We start from the raw sequence: 18,157 nt of genomic DNA, 5'->3' as shown, positions 1-18,157 counted from the left end.
TAGCTGCTTGTTGACAGCTGTCTCATGAAGTGTCGCTTCCTCTCCCCTGTGCTCCAGGAATCCATTTGTCTCTTCTCTAGTTAGGACTGTGCCGCCCCACATCTGAGTCCCAGCAGGCAGCATGAGTCAGCCTCCTCCGTGACTCTGAGGCTTCCTAAAGAAGCCTCCAAGTTCACCAGAGCGCCCCTCAACAAGCCCACACAGATCTGCTAATGTGTGCTGCTAGGATACTCCTCAGCCTCACGTGGTAAAGCTGGGCTTTCAGAGGGACGCACATTCACCGGCCATTCTGTAATGCAGCAACGGTCCAGAGGCTGCTAGAGTGCTGGCTACTAGGAGCCTCGCTGTGGACAGAAACACAGCAGGACCAGTCCAGCCCATGGCTCCAGCCTTGCGGGTCTGACAAGTGAATTTGGTCCCAACTCTGGAGTTCTTCAGCATCTGAGGAGTGAGCTCTCCAGAGACTGGCATATAAACCAAACCTGCATTTTAAAACTTCAGATCTTAAGTTGAAGCCACTGTGTCCCTCAGTTTGCCTCCTGCCTGTATCCTTCCCCTGACACTTTACACTAGCATTTCTGATGGCCTCATCAATATAACTTCACTGGGACACATCTGGTCCTTGGCCCCTCCGAAGACAGAGAGCCAGATGTCCATTAGCAATCTTGTGACCTTGAAGCCGTAACCTAGACTCTTTCTGCCCACTTGCTTCATCCCTAAAATGAAGATAAAAGCACCAAGGTGCCATGATCTTTAAACAAGGGAGTAAATGTAATGAATTAAATACTATCCTTTCAATATACTGTGAAGCTTCACTTCCAGCATTAGGCTTCTTTACCTCGAGACACCTATAGCCTATGGCATATGGTCAGCTGAACAGGAAGAGAGCATCTTCCAGTCAGCATGCTTGACTCTTGACCCCACCCCCTCCCCACCCCCATCTACCCAAATCAGTTCCTACCCAGTTGTCCCCGCTCAGTAAACAGGAATTCCATTCAACGAACTGATCAAGCCAAAACTTTTGCCAACAGCCTTGATGACTCCTTCTCATACCTCACACCCAACTAACTACCAGCAAGTCTCATCTTCTGTTCTCCAAAATCATGCCCACTGTTTGCCTTTCTGCCTCAGCTTCCCTACTATAGCTTTATTGCTGCCACTTCTCACCCCATCTTTAATGGCTATGATTTTGTTTTTTTTTTTTAAGATTTATTTATTTATGCATACAAAGCTGGGGTACAAGCCAGAGGAGCAGGGGCAGTGAGAGGATTCACCAGAGACACAGTGGGGAGCAGAAGAGGCAGATCGATGAAGTACACCACTGAGGGGAGCAGCAGGCGGGTCAGGAGAGGTCTGCCACGCCATGTGGTCACCTCCAGGGCTGGGGATTGAACTCATGCTGCAGTGGCTTTAGCTTCTCAGTTCTATGCTTTAACCCGCTGTGCCACCAGGGAGGGCCCAGCTATGGTTTTTATTTGGGATTTCTTTATAAAAAAAAAAAAATTCCATAGTAGGATTTATAATGTGAGTAGCCATAGTTAGGGTTCACCACTATGATGCTTGGTTATATCAATAAAATCATCCTAAGGTCATAAAGTTTCAGAGTTGCAGCATACAGTCTTTCTGCTGCTAATGGGGCCCATGGGCGAGCAACCTGGTCATTCCTGAGAGCCTTTTGAAATGCAGAGCCTCAGGCTGCCTCAGGCCTGCAGAGTCAGAACGTGCATATAAATCTTAGACTCATACGCTTGTTAAAGTCTGAGATGCAGGATTAACGTTTATTTAGACCAATCCTGGCCCTTCACAGTACACATATACACACACAACATCTCCCAAAGAAGAAAGGAAAATAAAGCACAAAGTAATACACTCAAAAACACACAGTTGATTATTTGCTGGCTCTTGTATGTTAAAAGGCATTTCACAGCCTTATTCAAAGAAATCTGTTGAAGTCAGCAAGCAATAAACCTCTAAAAAGATTTGGAGATCTACTAACTATTGGCTTTGATTAGCAATAGCTTTCTTTACAATGCAGCCTTAAAAGCTAGGAGGGTTAATTATACAGCAGTTTGCATCAAAACGTTTTCCTTTGATAGGACTTCATCCCCTGTCCATGCAGTTTGAGAAACAATATAGAGAAAACAAAGCCCTTCTAATGTGGCCAAAACTGCTCCTGGTCTCCTCACAGCCACAGCAAGGAGGGCACAGGCTTTTTGGGAGTAGTGTCTGCACTGCCAACCCCAGCCAGCTGTGTGTCACGTGTCTCATTCATGTTCGAAAAACTACACAGTGCACACAGAAATTGTTTCTAACAGCCAGGTGTTGTGTCAAATTCCTTGAGGAATATTTTCAAAGTCACTTTTGAAGACAGTACAACTCCTACTTTTTTTTAACTGCTTCAAGTGCAATCTCTGCTTCCTTTCTTATAAAAGATCTTGGGTAGATCTGACATGGCCGGTTGCTGTTTTCAGCACTGCTCTTGAGTGAATCAGAACTATTGATGGAGAGAATTTTAGGTCTTCATCTTTGGCTTAACTGCGTAGAGACATCCCTTGAAGGAAGTTAATGAGTAAAGGGCAAACTAAAACCGAGGCTGCCAATTTCAACTCAGAAGGCCAACTAATGCTATTTCTGGTGACTTTTAAAATTGTATTTTAATATGAGTATATGTAATTAAAACTTAGAACAGGACATAATCAAGACAACTTCTTGGAAATATTCTTCAGAAAGGACTGGGTTAATCACATCCATTTGAGAATAACACAAGGCTCAATATTACCTTACTTTGCAGTAAAACAATGAAACTTGCCTAGAAAGAAAAAGACAGTCTCAGACTTGGAAAATTTAACATGTACTGGTTCTGATTCTATAATCTTAAATATTATGTTGTCACTCCAAATAAAGGGGGAAAAAATATTTAATGGCTCTTTTGGCAGATGCCTTTGGCTCAGGTCCCCTCCAGTGGACAAGTCCCAAATTACAAAGGCAAATATTGATGATGTGGTTTTGCAATACACACTTAGTTTCTAGACAGGTAAAAGTCTCTTTAAAAGCACAAAAGATTCTCTTTCCAGCTATATGGAGGATTGAGGAGGCTTAGAGAAAATTTTCCCACTCCTAAATCTACTAGGAAAAAGAATTAAAAAGAAATCTCTACTTGATGCATGACTGAACTGATAACAATTTAAAGCAATTCCTTTGAGTCTAGAAATGACCATGAGGCTTGAGTCCAGAGGCACCAATCTTTTTCTGCATCTCTTTGACACTTGGGAGTGGGGAGTGCTGATACCCCAAAAGGCATCCTTAGAGGTACTTGGAAAAGTGAAGACCCTGCAGAAGAATTAGGTAAAGGAAAATGCTGTCTGGCCTTAATTCAGGTGAGGAGAAGATAAAAGTGGGGGTAGTTGGGAAGAAAGATATCTTACTTGGGTTTAGGGTATAAGTGTATACCATTTATGGGGACAAAATAAAATAATATGAAATTTTAGTTTAATTTTTTCTAAGTAGTGTATTATACAATTTGGCATCAATTTTTTTCTAGGTTCTTTTTTTAACAGTATAATAGTTTATTTTTATATTGTTTTGTGCCTTTTTTCATCTCAGTTGTAATCCTCATGGGCTTCCCATTGCCAAATCACCCATGTTCCATCACCATAGTCCAGTGCACATACCCCCCATCACCGTTTTTGATCCCATTCCCCATTCCACCCCAATAAAATGTCTCTGGTATATAGTTGTTCATTATTATTATTTTCTGCTCTGGTCCTTTATACTCCTGTTATGAGTGAAACTATCCAGTATTTTCCCTTTTCTTTCTGGCTTATTTCACTAAGCATGATATTTTCCAGCTCCATCCATGTTGCTGCAAAAGGCATGTGTTTTTGTTTTTTTGTTTTTTTTTTTTTTGGTTGCTGACTAATATTCCATTGTGTATATGTACCACATCTTTTTTATCCAGTCATCTATTTTGGTGCATTTTGGCTGTTTCCATGTCTGTCTAATTGTAAATAAGCAGCAATAAACATGGGGGTGCAGGTGTCTTTTTGAATCTGTTTTTGTGTCTTTTGGGTATATACCTAGGAGTGGGATTGCTGGATCAAATGGAAGTTCCATGTTTAGTAGTTTGAGGAACCTCCAAACAGTTTTCCTTAGTGGTTGTACTAATTTGCATTCCCACCAGCAGTGCAGGAGAGTTCCTTTTTCTCCACATCCTCACCAACATTTGTTGTTGTTAGTTGTTTGAAGATGTGCCATTCTCACTGGGGAGAGGTGGTATCTCATTGTGGTTTTAATTTGCATCTCCCTTATTACAAGTGATGTTGAACATTTTTCATATGCTTGTTGGCCATCTGCATGAAATTTTAGTTTAATTTATTTTAAAGTGGGCCCAGGTGTGATAAAAATCACCAGGCATTTGGCAGAAGCAAATGCAAATCCTCTCTGGAGGAAGATAATTTACTCATACCTCAAGAATTCCCACAAATGACTTTCAAAAAACCTGAGCTGAGAATTAAAGTTCAGAAAACACATAAGAAAATTAGTGAGTTGGTTGAATTAATTGCTTTTATAACCAGATTCTTAGAGACTGTATATGTTGGAGTTATCAAATAAAAACTATATATTTGTATATGTATAAACTTTTTTTTAAAGACCATAAGATATAACAAAAGGACAAGAAATTGAAACAAAATTGAACAGGGATTTGTTAAGAAAATCCAAATAGAACTTCCAGAATTTAAAAAAGTAATTTGATTGGTAGAGTGAATAGCATATTAGATATAGTTGAAGAAAAAAATTGTGCCCTGGACTATAGAGCCAAAGAAACTGCAAGGAGAAAAAGCAAGGAGGATCATGATAGTAAAGAGACATAAAAGTTAAATGAGAAAGTTCATGATACAGCTAACTGCCATTTCTGAAGTATATAAAGAACTAGGTGGTAAGAAGCAATATTCAAAAGGATATTAAGAATTTTTCAAAATTAATTAAAGAATCTAATCTTCAAGCTGAATTTTCATTGTAGCAAAACCTCAGATTTTTAAATACTGAAGATAACGTGTAGACTAAAAGATTACCTATAAAGAAATGAAAATAGACTAAGTGACAATAGGGAGCAAATAACAGTAGAATGTTATCTTCAGTTTTCTGAAAGAATAGGAAAAGAAAATTTCCAAATTATGTAAGCTCTTTCAAAAAAGCAAAAAGTGACAAGGAACAGTAGCAACATTCACTAACTTAATTAACAAGGCTAGTATAATGCTGACCTCAAAGCCAAACAAAAGGAAAAAAATGCTGGCTAATCTCCACCCTGGATGTAAAAATCTTAGCAAATAGAATCTAGTAGTGTATTTTTTAAAGTTATGCACAACTATTGAACTGCATTTATTCCATAGATACAAATTTATGTCATTGTTAAGCTAGTAATGTAGCTCACTACATTACCAGCTTAAAGAGGAAAAACCAAATAATCGTCTCGTTAGACCTTACAGGACTACAAAGTACAAAAGAAAACACAGAATATAGAAAAGAGGGAAAGCCGTCTGGGGGTGTGGTAAAAACTGAGGATTCCCTTTGCATCTGTAACTTTAGGAAAACAGTGGCTACATAATGGCCATATTCTTTGAATACTTATCAGTTTAATAGACAAGGTAAAACATCAATCATGTTTTGGTAAACTAGTTATCTTTCTTGATTCTTTTCCTCATAAATCGAAGTCTTATAAATAGTCAGTGAAATGGACTTTTTAAATCATTTTTTGCTCTATTCCAGTTCTTTCAACCATTTAACTGGGGTCATTTCAAAGAATGTTCAGCATCATTCACAAAAGTAGCACACATTTCAAACCAGATGGCTAATGGATGCTCAATAAAAAGCCAAAATAATGTGAAATGACAAAATTGTAAAATCAATTCAAACTGAGCATTACATATGCACTAGATGTGATGTTGCTCCCTTTTCATTCAACTCAACCAAGAATTTTCTAGGAAGATAGATACTCTTGGCATGTTTCATTTCATATTCTTATACAAGTATCCAGTTTCATATTTAGAGAATCGAGTGTTTACAATCAGGATTTCAAATAATCACACAATACCAAAGTATCACTGGTCTCTACTCTCTTTAAGCTGGTAAGTGGAGTGGTCAAACATTGAGACAGATAAGATCCATAGAATAGGATCTTCATTTTCCACTTAACCACAAACCAGAGCTCTTGTGATGAGTGCATGATGTTTTCCTTAGAGTGATGAAATTGCATCCCTGGAACTGCAAACTGGAGAACAGATGTTTCCTAAACAGTGGTACAGTCACAGGGGTCGTAATCACAGTGGGTTTTCAACATCACCATTGCTGAGTCCATTTTAAAGACAGTGGAAACTGTCACAACACGAGCTAAAATGGGTTATAGAATTTTTCATAATATGATTTTGTTCCTCTACTGATATCTCCTTAACTAAAAGGCAACTGAAGGTTAGAATAAAACAGCAGTATGTTATTTGAATGTCAGGCCATCTGACTGGCAGATTAATTGGTATGTTATTTGAATGATAGGTTGTGATATCAGAACCCCATTGTGTAAACCTGGAATTATTGCCTCATTTTTTTTTTTTTCATTAAGGAAGATACCCGTGATAACAATAAAACTGTGATGCTGGCCACTAGGACAGAGTTAACAGACTAAGCACCCTAAAGCAAAGCCCCTCACCTATCAGAGACCTTCCAGAGCTGTGTCTGTGGTCAGTGAACTCTGCCCATTTGGAGAAGTTTTGTTTGTTATCAAAAACCACAGAGTAGCTGCTTAAGTGTAAAAGAAAAAACATTATACATTCCAAGGAGAAATTCAATGAGGAACCATTGAATATTCTGAGTAATAGCCCCCTTGCATTGACAATAAGAGATCAAGGAGGTATTTGGAAATTGAAAACCCAAGTGTTAGTCTGCAAAATAGAATACAGATGTCATTAAGAGGCTAGAATCAATACATTGAATACAGAGAAATCTGCTGTAGAGAAAAAGTATTTCGGTCAATACAATTAGCTGGGCAGCCTCACCCACTACCCTTTTCACAAATGTCTTGCTGCACTCAAGACGAGAGATGGCGTCTGCTCCTAGGAAGTGAGCACTGCCGACGAGACTGGGCTTGAGCACAGTCTCCCAACGATGTGGACAGGATGAGCCCTAGCCTGGAGCGTGTGCAGGGGTGTGGGTGCAGAGGTGGAGCAGAAGCTGCATTGGAGGCGGGGGCTTGCGTGGAGACTACGTGAAAGCAGGTCACCAAGGATGAGGAAATGGCAGTGAGAAGCGGAGAGAAGCCATGGTACAGGGCGCTACCCCTATCACGCTTGTTTCCAAAACATGGAGCCTGCGTTCATAACCCCCTGCTTTCTCTCTCGTCTCCTGCAGTGTTTACATACCCAGAAAATGGAACAGACGACTTCAGAGACCAAGCAAAGACCATAAATCACCAGGTATTTATGGATGGCCCAGAAGAAAGACCAGATGGGGCTTCTGGGTCCTAATGCAGGTCACCACCCATGTGGGTCATGAAATCAACTTTGTTTTAGAGAAAAGAATAGAATAAGATAACAGAGGCGACCAGGGAAGGGGTAGTAAAACAAGTATCCAAGGTGAGGGCTGAGTGTTGTGTCGGACACTTTTGTTTCCTTTATATATGCCACATTCACTCTCTAGTGAGTCAAATAAATTAAAATGATTATTTTTCATATAAAAGTTTTAAATATTTGAATGTGTATATAGATAATTAGAATAACATAGAATTGAGTAATATATGCAATAATCTACTTCAGATTGGGATAGCAGAATGAGTCATTGGTAAAAAGGATACAGTTCTGTGCAACTTTTATGTTTTCTAGGCAGTGCATAGATTTATATGCTCATAGTATTTAATTGTATACTATTATATATAAATGTATTATGTAATTATATTATAGCTATATATTATATGTAATTGTATTCTATTTATATATGATATATACACAGTGAATCTATATTATTTTATTATATATTATAAAGCATACACATTTATAAAGCATTAACATTTATTTGGTTAATAGTAGTAGCTAATACTTATATAACGCTTATAAGACACCTACAGTGTCTATATTTGGGACAACAATAGAATCTTCTTCACAGGACTGTTAAGAGTTTCAAGAATATCAGTGCCTATAAAATAATGCCTACTACTTAGAAATCTACTAAAAAGGATAGCTTTTATCATCATGATTGCAGGGTTTCATAGCCAGTAGATGCTGGGGTTATGACAGAAACAAAATCAATCTGATGTCTACACTTTTACCACAACAAGAATGAGCTAATTGCCACATGGATATACCTGGTAACTTTGATGTGTTAGGTATCAAATTTTAGGCTCACTGATAAAAAGTAAATGTTAGGACATGGAAGTTGCTTACTGCCCACAATCTGCTCTCTAGAGAGAGAACATACCTGCTACTGGGATCAAAGCCATTTCACCTTCCTGACCAACTATATCAAGGAATAAATGCACTTAAAGAAAACTGTAGTATCGCTTACCATTTCTCCCATAACTCTTCTCATTACTCTTTGTAGTGAAATACAGTAAGCTAAGAAATAAAATTGAAACCGATGGTTGAAATACAAAATTGTTGACAGTGAGGCACAGTGACACATAGGATCCATATACAGAATCTGCACTGGAATTCCATGACATTAACTTCTTCATTGCCTGCCTTCTTCATTCTCTCCATTTCTCCTTCCTTTCTTCATTTTTTCCTGTATTTCTCTTTCAGGGATCTCTTTCCAAAGACCCATTACAAATGAACACCTATGTTGCCTTGTACAAATTTGTACCACAAGAGAATGAAGATTTGGAAATGAGGTAAAACATTTATTTTATTTTATTTTTTTAAGCAGAGGTAACACTGGTTTACAACACTGTATATGATTTAGGGACTAGGACACCCCATATCAAATGTTGTTACCACACCACACCCACCACTGAAATACCCACAATTATTTTTTAAAGAAAATGATTTAGTTCACTGTTTACCTGTGGGAAAAACAAATCATTTGTGCCACTCCCCAGTGTTTTAGAGCTGTGCTCTGGAGTGACTGCAGAGCTGGTGAACATTTCCCTGGAAGTCCTGATTCCTCAGGTGTGGGTGGGCTTGGAGAATTTGCTTTCTATCCACCTATCAGGTGGTACTGCTGATGCCGGGACCACACTTGAGGAAGCGGTAACAGGCTTTTGTCCATCCTCAAAAGAACTCTAGTGTGATTTTCCACAAAGGTTGAGCCTCAAATACAACTGGCTTGTTATGTAGCCTAATTGCAAATAAAAGTTGTATTTAGTCACTAAATTAACACTGACAGAAGAATCAAACTAAAGCCCTTCATTTATATGGCCAGAGACTGACAACGCCCTGATAGTCCCCGCTTGATTCAGGAACCACCCCCTTCCTGGTAACTGGAGCAACTGTGGAGGGTGAGGTGAGCCTGGATCCTCACGAAAGGTGCAGCTTTCTCTTGACCAGTTCCTCATTTTGGGGGGCAGTTGAGCTGAAGTAAGTCCTGTGTCACCTTGAACAACTGAGTGACCTTAAGCAAACATCTCATGCCTCTAATTCCTTACTCCTAAAAGAATAATGAGGTCCTTTTCCCCATAAGAGATGTTTCACACTCCTTGGATTTGATCAGACAATTAAGCTCGCACACATCTGAGAATGAAAGAAGAATCACACAACACATACCACCGTGCCTTGTAGTTGTAAACACACAGTAACTGGTTGTTACGATGGCTTTAATGCTGTGGTGCTCACCAGCCTGTCTTGCAGAACAGGCTTCCCTCCTTCCCTCCTGGCCTGAGATACAGAGATCTCAGGGAAAGAATGTGGCGTTTTCTAGCCCTACTGCAGAATAGAGGGCCTGCATTTCTGAAGGGCCTTAGAGATTGATTCTGAGTGAGATGAGCATGGCAGACCACTCAAGTGTCAGAGCATTAGGAAAACAGCTCTCCTGGTCTGCATGTCATGCAGCCCACGCTTCCAGGCCCCAGACATTCCTGGCACATGGCTGCCGGGCACACTTGTCTCCATGCTGGCACCTCCAGGGCTCTTCACTTCGTCAGGCTGTGCCATCTCCCAGGTGGAAGCATGGTCATCTGAGCATGGTTTCTCTGGGTGACATCAGCTTCCCTTCTGCTTTGCCCCAAGCCCCTTAAGAGGAGAGCACTCCCTAAGGCCCCAGTTAGACCCCATCACCACATGTGGTGCCTTTGGGTCAAACTCAGCATCTCAGCTGCTCCCATGGCACAACAGCCAGCAAGCCCCCACACCTGATGTGTCTCCTGCTGGTCTCTGGCAGTCCCACTGGCTCATTCCCAAGGTCAGTTCTGTTTCATATTCATTTCAGTCAGCTTCCAAGTGATTCTTGGGTTGTTCCAGGGTCCAGGTCAGGGCCCAGATCCTTACTCCTTGAATGGCTTAGACAATCAAATTCTTGTGTATCTGCCAGTTCCCATCCTCTGAGTAAGACTCACCTGCTGGACTCACTGGCTGGAGCTGTAAATAGTACTGAACAGCCAGGCATTGGCGCAGGAGGGGAGGGGTTCATCAAGGAGAGCCCTTTTCTAGAGGCGATAGAACAAGTCCCCATGTCAGAGCCTGCCTAAGCTTCATCACTGTTGTGCCTTAACTTCCACTGAGTGGTCACAAATACTATCCACTGCTGAGGACAGGGATGACACATTTACTTTGCGGCAAATACAGTATATTGGGTCCTTCTTGAGGTTGTCTAGGAGAACCAAGAATTTAACAACTTCCCTTTGTCCAGGTCCCACAGTATATTTATTAGAAGATTATTCTGAAGCCATCAAGTGGAAAGAAAACAATTCCAGAGAAACAGAGGATGTTACTGGGGGAGTGAGGAATGAGCTCTCGCTGTCTGTCATGGTGTAACTTTTGTGCTTATTTTAGTTGGTCGCAGGCCATTAAAAATCCACTTGTCTGGTGACGAATCAAACGTTTATAGTCTGCTTCGAGGCAAACAGGACTATTCATTCCCAGGAATGAACTGCCTGCATTACATATACTGCAAGATTAGAGTGATAAATCATACTTACTTTTTTTTTCCCTCCAGAGATTGTAAGTTCCCATTTTAAAAGCCAGGCACTTGATTTAGAATGTCTAAGGAAATGCTTTAGGGATTTGTTCTAATTCCTTGAATGAACTGGGCCTTTGTGAATTATCTTTTTCTCCTTAAACCATAAGGTAGGGAAAAAATCCTTAAAAAATAACTTTTCTTACCCAGCTACATTCTGATCCAGGGGAGCACTCTGGGTATTGTCCCCTGGAAAGAGAACAGAGGCAGTTCTAGTACAGGGAATGTTAGCCGGGTGAACGTGAAGACAAATAAGGCCAACTGGCAAAGCATCAGCCATAGAGGAAAGCAGGTGAATCATGCACTTCTTTCATACGTGCTCAATAAGGGAAGCTTTTTTGCCAAGAGCCAATAGTCCAGTCGCCAGGACAGATGTTAGAGTCTCATCCCTCCCCGCTGTACTAGGAGTGGATGGTGCCCAGCAGCTCTTTCCACTCCCCCACAAAACTGCTCCTTAGGGCCAGTGACATCACCACATGCCCAGGCTTCAAGGCATTCACCAAACCATACTTCAGTGTGCAACTCTTACTGCTCCTCTTGGCCTGAAATCTACTGTGTCCTTCCTCCTCTTCCTCCTCCTCCTCTGCTTCTAACTGCCCCCCCCACTCCTCTCCTGCCTCTATTCCAAGAGTGGAAAAGACACTAATATGACAGCACAGTGTACTGGGAATGTCTAAACTTTCCTGTCAGGTAGACTAGATTCACAACCGAACGCCTCTCTTTTCTACTACTAGGAAATAGTATGTAACTTTCTGAACTCTTGGCCTTTTTGTCTTGAAAATATTAGGTCCTATAAGATGACTGTGATTAAATAAGATAACAATATCAGGTCCATAGGAGGAGCTTAATAATGTTAGTTCCACTCAGTGCTATTCATGCTCCAAAAGCAGGTGTTTTTTCAGTTGTCAGAAATAAGACAGGTAAAGAGCAGAATAACATGGATTCACTGAATGGAATGTTGATTTTCTTTTAGAATAAAAATTGTGGGCATTTTCTCAACCTTGGTTTAAGATCTAGCCAAGGTGATCACTAGTTGTGGGACACCCTATGAAGGCCAGAAAACCTCATACATAAGTCATTGGAGTCTCTGCTTCTTCCCTTGTAAAAGAAGATAAATTTTATGTCTACTTTATGTCTACTATGATATACATATCTTTATTTAAAACTTTCCAATGTTCTCCCACTACTTTTGAATACAGATCAGAGTATTTATGGGACTTCATTCTTGGTGACCTCACTGCGTACTCACTCTCTGCTCCATCAACATTGGCCTCTCTCCTTCCCTAAAAGCATGACACCAGCGCCAATCAAGGGATTTTTCCTCCCATAGTCTGCTCCCCACTCCCATTCTCCTGTCCATTCACCACCACTGTCTCACAAATACATCACAATGAGTGCTTTACTCTTCCAGGTGATTATTATGCCCACTATATCTCAGATTCCCTTCCTTGATACAGCCTTTCCTGATACCTCCAATCCAGTTAGGAATCCTATTATATACTTCCATGCTGCTGTGTTTCTTTCCTTCCAAGCATTTATTGACTATGTGTATGTGTGCATATATAAGGTATACAGTACATATAATACTATGTAGTACTATATGTATATAGAGTGTATATGCTGTATAGTACATGGTACTATATGTTTATAGTGCATGTGTACTGTATGTGTATAGTGTACATAGAACACATATATTATATACACATACACATAGATATACATGTAATGTATATATGTATATAGTTATATATTATTTATATACTCTGCTTTGTTGCCTAATCAACATCCTTCATAAATTCAGCCATTGTTATTTGGTTAATATATAACTATATATAATATTTAGAGCTATTTGGTTAACTTCTAACTCCCTTGTAAATTCAAGAGAACAAATCTGTAATTTTTTTTAAAGATTTATGCATTTATGCTTACAGAACTGGGGTACAGGCCAGAGGTGTGGTGGGTGAGAGGATTCAGCAGAGACAGAGTGGGGAGCAGAACAGGCAGGTGGATGAAGTACACTGCTGAGGGGAGCAGCAGGTGGGTCAGAAGAGGTCTATCACACCATGTGGGTGAGCTCCCTGGCAGGGGATCGAATTTGTGCTGCAGCGGCTTTGGAGAACTTCATAATACAGTGCTTTAACCCCTTGTGCCTCCAGGGAGAGCCCCAGATCTGTCATTTTTAACCCTTATATCCCTGTAATAAAGTGCAGTTTTTGAAACATAGATGTTTAAATGAATATTTGATGACTAAATGAGTATTGTGGATATTAAATGAACGAATGATGAACTAATGCTGTATCTGGCATATACAATTAGCAGTCAGTCCATGATAATACAAAAGAAATTAGGTGGGAAAAAATGAAAACTAGAAAAGCATCTCAGAGGGGTTCGTAAGAGCCTGTTTGCTAGAGGAGATATGCCTTGGGCCCATAATGAATATTACTTGTCAAGTAGAAATTATAGAAAAGAAAACCAAAGTTGTCAGTGGCCACATTCGCAAGACAATGTGGAAGAAGCCCTGGTAGTTCCTCACCAGTGCAGGGCGCTCACAATTGAGAGATGGGGTAGCAGTCTTCAGAGAGGAGGAGCCTCTCGGGGTAGAGAAGGTAGAGGAGGAGACATATTCTTGGGGTACTGAATACTTCTCTGAAGCAGTAAGCTCCCATCATCCATCTCCAGACTCTGTCTCTAGGCTGAGGTTTCGAATAATCCGCTTGGCTACAACTTCACTGTCAAAGCAACACCCTTCATAAATTCATCCATCATTATTTTCCCAAATCTCTGAAGCCAACCTATCATGATCATTTCCCACCATTGTTGGCAGAGAATAGGAGAGAACAAACTGGCAGAGTAGAAAAATCTTACCTGGAAATTTGCCCCAAGTCCCCCTGGCAAGAAGATGAGTATATGTGTGTGACACTCTCTGGCGCACATATACTCCCATACAGTTAGGTAAACACAACCTCACACATTTGCGCTCACTCAAATACACCTTCGTCTAAAAGCACACACCACACACACATCATTAACAAGGACTTCACAATTGTTGCATGACTTTTTGGTGAAAGTAAATCCTGCTTTCCACACTTAGAGTATAATCCAGCCCCGGATCCTCACTGCTGTGGGGTTCAGAATTTGCAACACAAAACCTCAGACTCATGACTTATTATTTACACCAGCACACCATTTTAAAATCAGTAATTTTTACAGCTTTGCTGAACTGATAGGTAAATAATCAGCAAATGCCAACTCCTAGAACCTCTTAGAGACTCTGAAATAAAGGATGAAGAGTAAATTCAAGGTATACATTAGTGACCAAATAACGCCTACTCCGAAGAATAGGACTTTCATTTTCATTTTTATTTTTCATTTTCATTTTTATTAGTTCTCCCCAAACAGATTTATATGATAATGGCCATGTTTCATAAGGAGAAAAGTAGTTCATTAGCTAAGAGAAAGAAAGAAGGAGCTGCTTTTTCAATATTATTAAATTCTAGAGAAACAGATTATTTGCCACTTCAGTGTATAAATATCGAGATCTAGGGGCTTCAAAGAAAAGCATATCTTACGTTGTATTTTGTAACTCTAAATAAGGCTTTAGATGCTTGAATTGCTAGACTAGTCTCACATTTTTCCAGGATGAATCTGAATGACATCAGCCAACCATTCATCTCATTAGCTAATATCCACAGAGAGGTGGCCTGAAGTCACATCTTTCTGATCTTTTCAGAGCCCCATCTGAAATTGAGAGGAATTTTATTTTAACTCTTATATGACTATTTCCATGAGCTGTATCATTTACCACAGGGTGAGTAGATGAAGCACACAGTGAATGAGCTTGACTCAGAGGGCTGAACAATTCAGAGACCTGTCTTCAAGGAGCTCAAGTGGTCATAGGCCTGGCGGGCAGGGAGGGTGACAGAAGAAGAGATGGGCATGCAGTATGCCATCTTGTGGGTGGCGAGGTTGCCCAGGATGCTTTTCCAAAGAGAAAGCAGCCTTGGGAGGGCAGGGAAGACTTTGCCAGAAGGTGGTATCAACACCAACTCAAGACTTCCAGAAAGATGGAACAGGTCTTGGGCAGCTTGGTTATTTCCTCTTTCCTGTGAGGAAAGACTAAGGGGAGAACAGAGTAAGCACCAAACTAAGGGTCTCTTAAAGAGATACCGAATGGTGGAGGAGAGAGAAATCAACAGCCATGGCAAAAAGAGGTGGTAGGAATCCCCAGTGAAGCTTCAGGCAACTACGTTCCTTCCAGCCTTCATTCTGAAGAGGATCTCTTAAAACTCGGTGAAGCAATGAACAGACACCTGTGTCGTTCATATTCCAGCAAGACAGCTTATCTCTTTTTTTAAGATTTATTTATTTATGCATACAAGAGCTGGAGTGTAGGCCAGAGATCTGGGGTTGAGAAGATTCACCAGAGACAGAGTGGGGAGCAGAACAGGCAGATGTAGTGAAATACACTGCTGAGGGGAGCAGCAGGTGAGACAGGAGAGGTTTGCTGCACCATATGGCTCAGCTCCCTGCCTGGGGATCCAACTTATGCTGCAGTGGCTGCAGACAGTTTCATAGTGTTATGCTTTAACTCCTTGTACCCCCAATTTATGTTTTTTATATCCCTTTTTGAGGGAAAGGAAGGAGAACCAAGACCAAGAAGTCACAGGTGGAAACTGGAGGCTCAAGGTTGGAACTGGGAGGTGGACGCCCAGTTAATGATCTCTCTCCAGCTCCACACGTCCCAGCCTCTGTTGACCATGGTAGATATCCTCTTCAACAAGGCTGACGACTCATTTTATTCATCAGATTCAGGGAATGTTTTAATTGATCTCACAATTGTGACTCATATTCTTACAAGTCTAGCAGTATAATAAAGTCTGGTCCGTAGACCAGAAAACTTGTGATCTATAGAATGTGCTCATGAAAAGTCACTGTCACTAACAGATTTAAATATTAAATCATGCTCTATACAAACATAAAATGAACATGTCAAAAATAGGCATTTGAGGGGTTCTCCCTGGTGGAGCAACAGGTTAAAGCAATCTGCAGCCACTGCAAAATGAGCTCAATCCTCAGCCAGGAAGCTGACCCACATGGCATGGCAGACCTCTCCTGTCTCACCCACAAGTCCTCTCAGCAGTGTATTTCAGTACATCTGCTTGTTCTGGTCCCTACTCTGTCTCCGGTGAATCCTTTCACCCACCACACCTCTGGCCTGTAGCCCAGTTCTGTAAACATAAATAAATAAATGTTTAAAAAAAAAAAGAAATAAAATGGCATTTAATTCATTATTTAATGAAAGGACCATGAGAACTCACACATCACACATAGATAGTCAATCAGGAGGTAAATTTACAAGTAGATGCAAAACCAGTCTGTTGTCTGGAGTGATAACTGATTACATTCCACCAGACACAACTCACTTGCATGGACAAGAATCATTTGCATTTCTATCAATTCTCTATAATTTGCAGAGGTGTTAAAACAGTTCAAAGGCTTCGAAAGTGGGAGATGACCTAGGGGACATGCAGATCTGGGTACCCAAATCAGTGACTTTTTTTTTTTTTTTTTGCCCTTTCCAGAGTCTTTCACACTTTTCCCCCCTGACCTCCCCCTTGAGTTCTTTTAGCAAGCTGCAAAGTACCCAAGCAAGTAGCAATTTACAGAGGAGAAAACTATGATTAGGATGATCAAATCACTGGTTAACGAGCCATCAAATTTTCTGAAGACTTATTAAAATGGAGATTGCTGAATTCTGCTCAGACCCAGAATCCAGCCCCACTTGGTTAGGTGTGCCTCTGGATTCTGATTATCCACTAGATTTGAACACAACTGTAACTTACTCACAACTATGCAGTAGGTCAGTGGCAGACCGAAACTAGAATGCAGATTTCCTGGTGTTCAGTCAGTGTTCAGTATGCTGGTCGGCACTGGGTTTTTGGCATGTGACTTATGTTGCAATGTCCTTCACTCAGCAAGGCTTTATAAACCCTCCATAAAATAAGAAAAGGAGAACCCTTGAGAGAGAATAAAACTCCCTTGGTGTCTCGTTTCCATTCTCTAAGTACATTACTGCTTGGCAAATGCATCAACTTAATTAAAACTAAATGTAATTCTAATGCACCAATTTGATTTAAAAATAATCTTCACAGTCACCAGGACATCAAAATGCAATTAAGGCTATTTGAGGAAAGTCTCTGATGCATATTATGTTCTGATGCTGCACTGTGTCAAGAAACCCAGATCTTCCCAAATGTCAGTAATGTGTTTAGCAACCTCCCTCTCACTCAGTGCCTCTTTCAATTAGGTTCTGGAGAGCGTGATCCATGACAGTTCAGGAACATTTACGAAAACCCATCCAAATGGCCCGTTAGTGGGATGCTTCTTCCTGGAGCTGGTCTATGGACTTGGAAAAGCGTGAGCAGCCTTGCAGATGCCAAGCTTAAGACAAAGTCAAAATGCAAAGTTTAGGACCTCCTTGTTACCTGCCCATGACTTAGACTATAAAAATCTGTGGCCCAGGATGAGAGAAATTGAGAAATGAATCTAGCGAAAAATTAAGCAGTGGGTCTAAAGCTACTGGAGCAGTTTAGCTGGCTCCATTTTCTGGTCCCTGCAGCTTGTTTTTTTCCAGGACATCTGTTTTGGTTGAGTGAGTTTAGCTGCTGCAAGCTTGATTTGGTTTCTTTTTTTCCTAATGAATGGAAAGTATAAGAAGTATAAAATTATCCCAACATAACAGAGCAAAATGAGCAATACTAATGAGTTTTTACAAGGTTTGTGTAGTGTAAGAAGCAACATGATCTACTAGTGTATTCTAACCCTGTCTCTAAGTGGTGAGTCTCTCTGAACCTTCTTATTTGTGTGAAAGTGAAAATGATCAGACCCTCTTCGTTTAATGCCTATTTAAGTCCCCTTCCAGGTGATGAACCTGCCTTTCCTCCTCAGCCTTTCCAGCATCTCCATTGCAATCAGTTCTCTGGATGGTGAAATAGCAGCTCAAGCT

At 40.6% G+C, this 18,157-nt stretch overlaps 1 protein-coding gene across 1 annotated transcript in view; it reads left to right on the top strand.

The window, feature by feature from the left end:
- STAC (SH3 and cysteine rich domain) overlaps nt 1–18,157 on the top strand; it is a 106,379-nt gene that overhangs the window by 72,024 nt on the left and 16,198 nt on the right. The window contains exons 7-8 of the mRNA XM_004676329.2: nt 7,399–7,463; nt 8,784–8,872. Of these exons, the coding sequence (XP_004676386.1) occupies nt 7,399–7,463; nt 8,784–8,872 (154 nt within the window). The remainder of the gene's footprint in view (nt 1–7,398; nt 7,464–8,783; nt 8,873–18,157) is intronic.

This window comes from Condylura cristata, unplaced genomic scaffold, assembly GCF_000260355.1.
Source record: "Condylura cristata isolate star-nosed mole 26May11 unplaced genomic scaffold, ConCri1.0 scaffold00004, whole genome shotgun sequence".
Classification (NCBI taxonomy): domain Eukaryota; kingdom Metazoa; phylum Chordata; class Mammalia; order Eulipotyphla; family Talpidae; genus Condylura; species Condylura cristata.
This window is presented reverse-complemented; position numbering and strand designations above follow the sequence as displayed.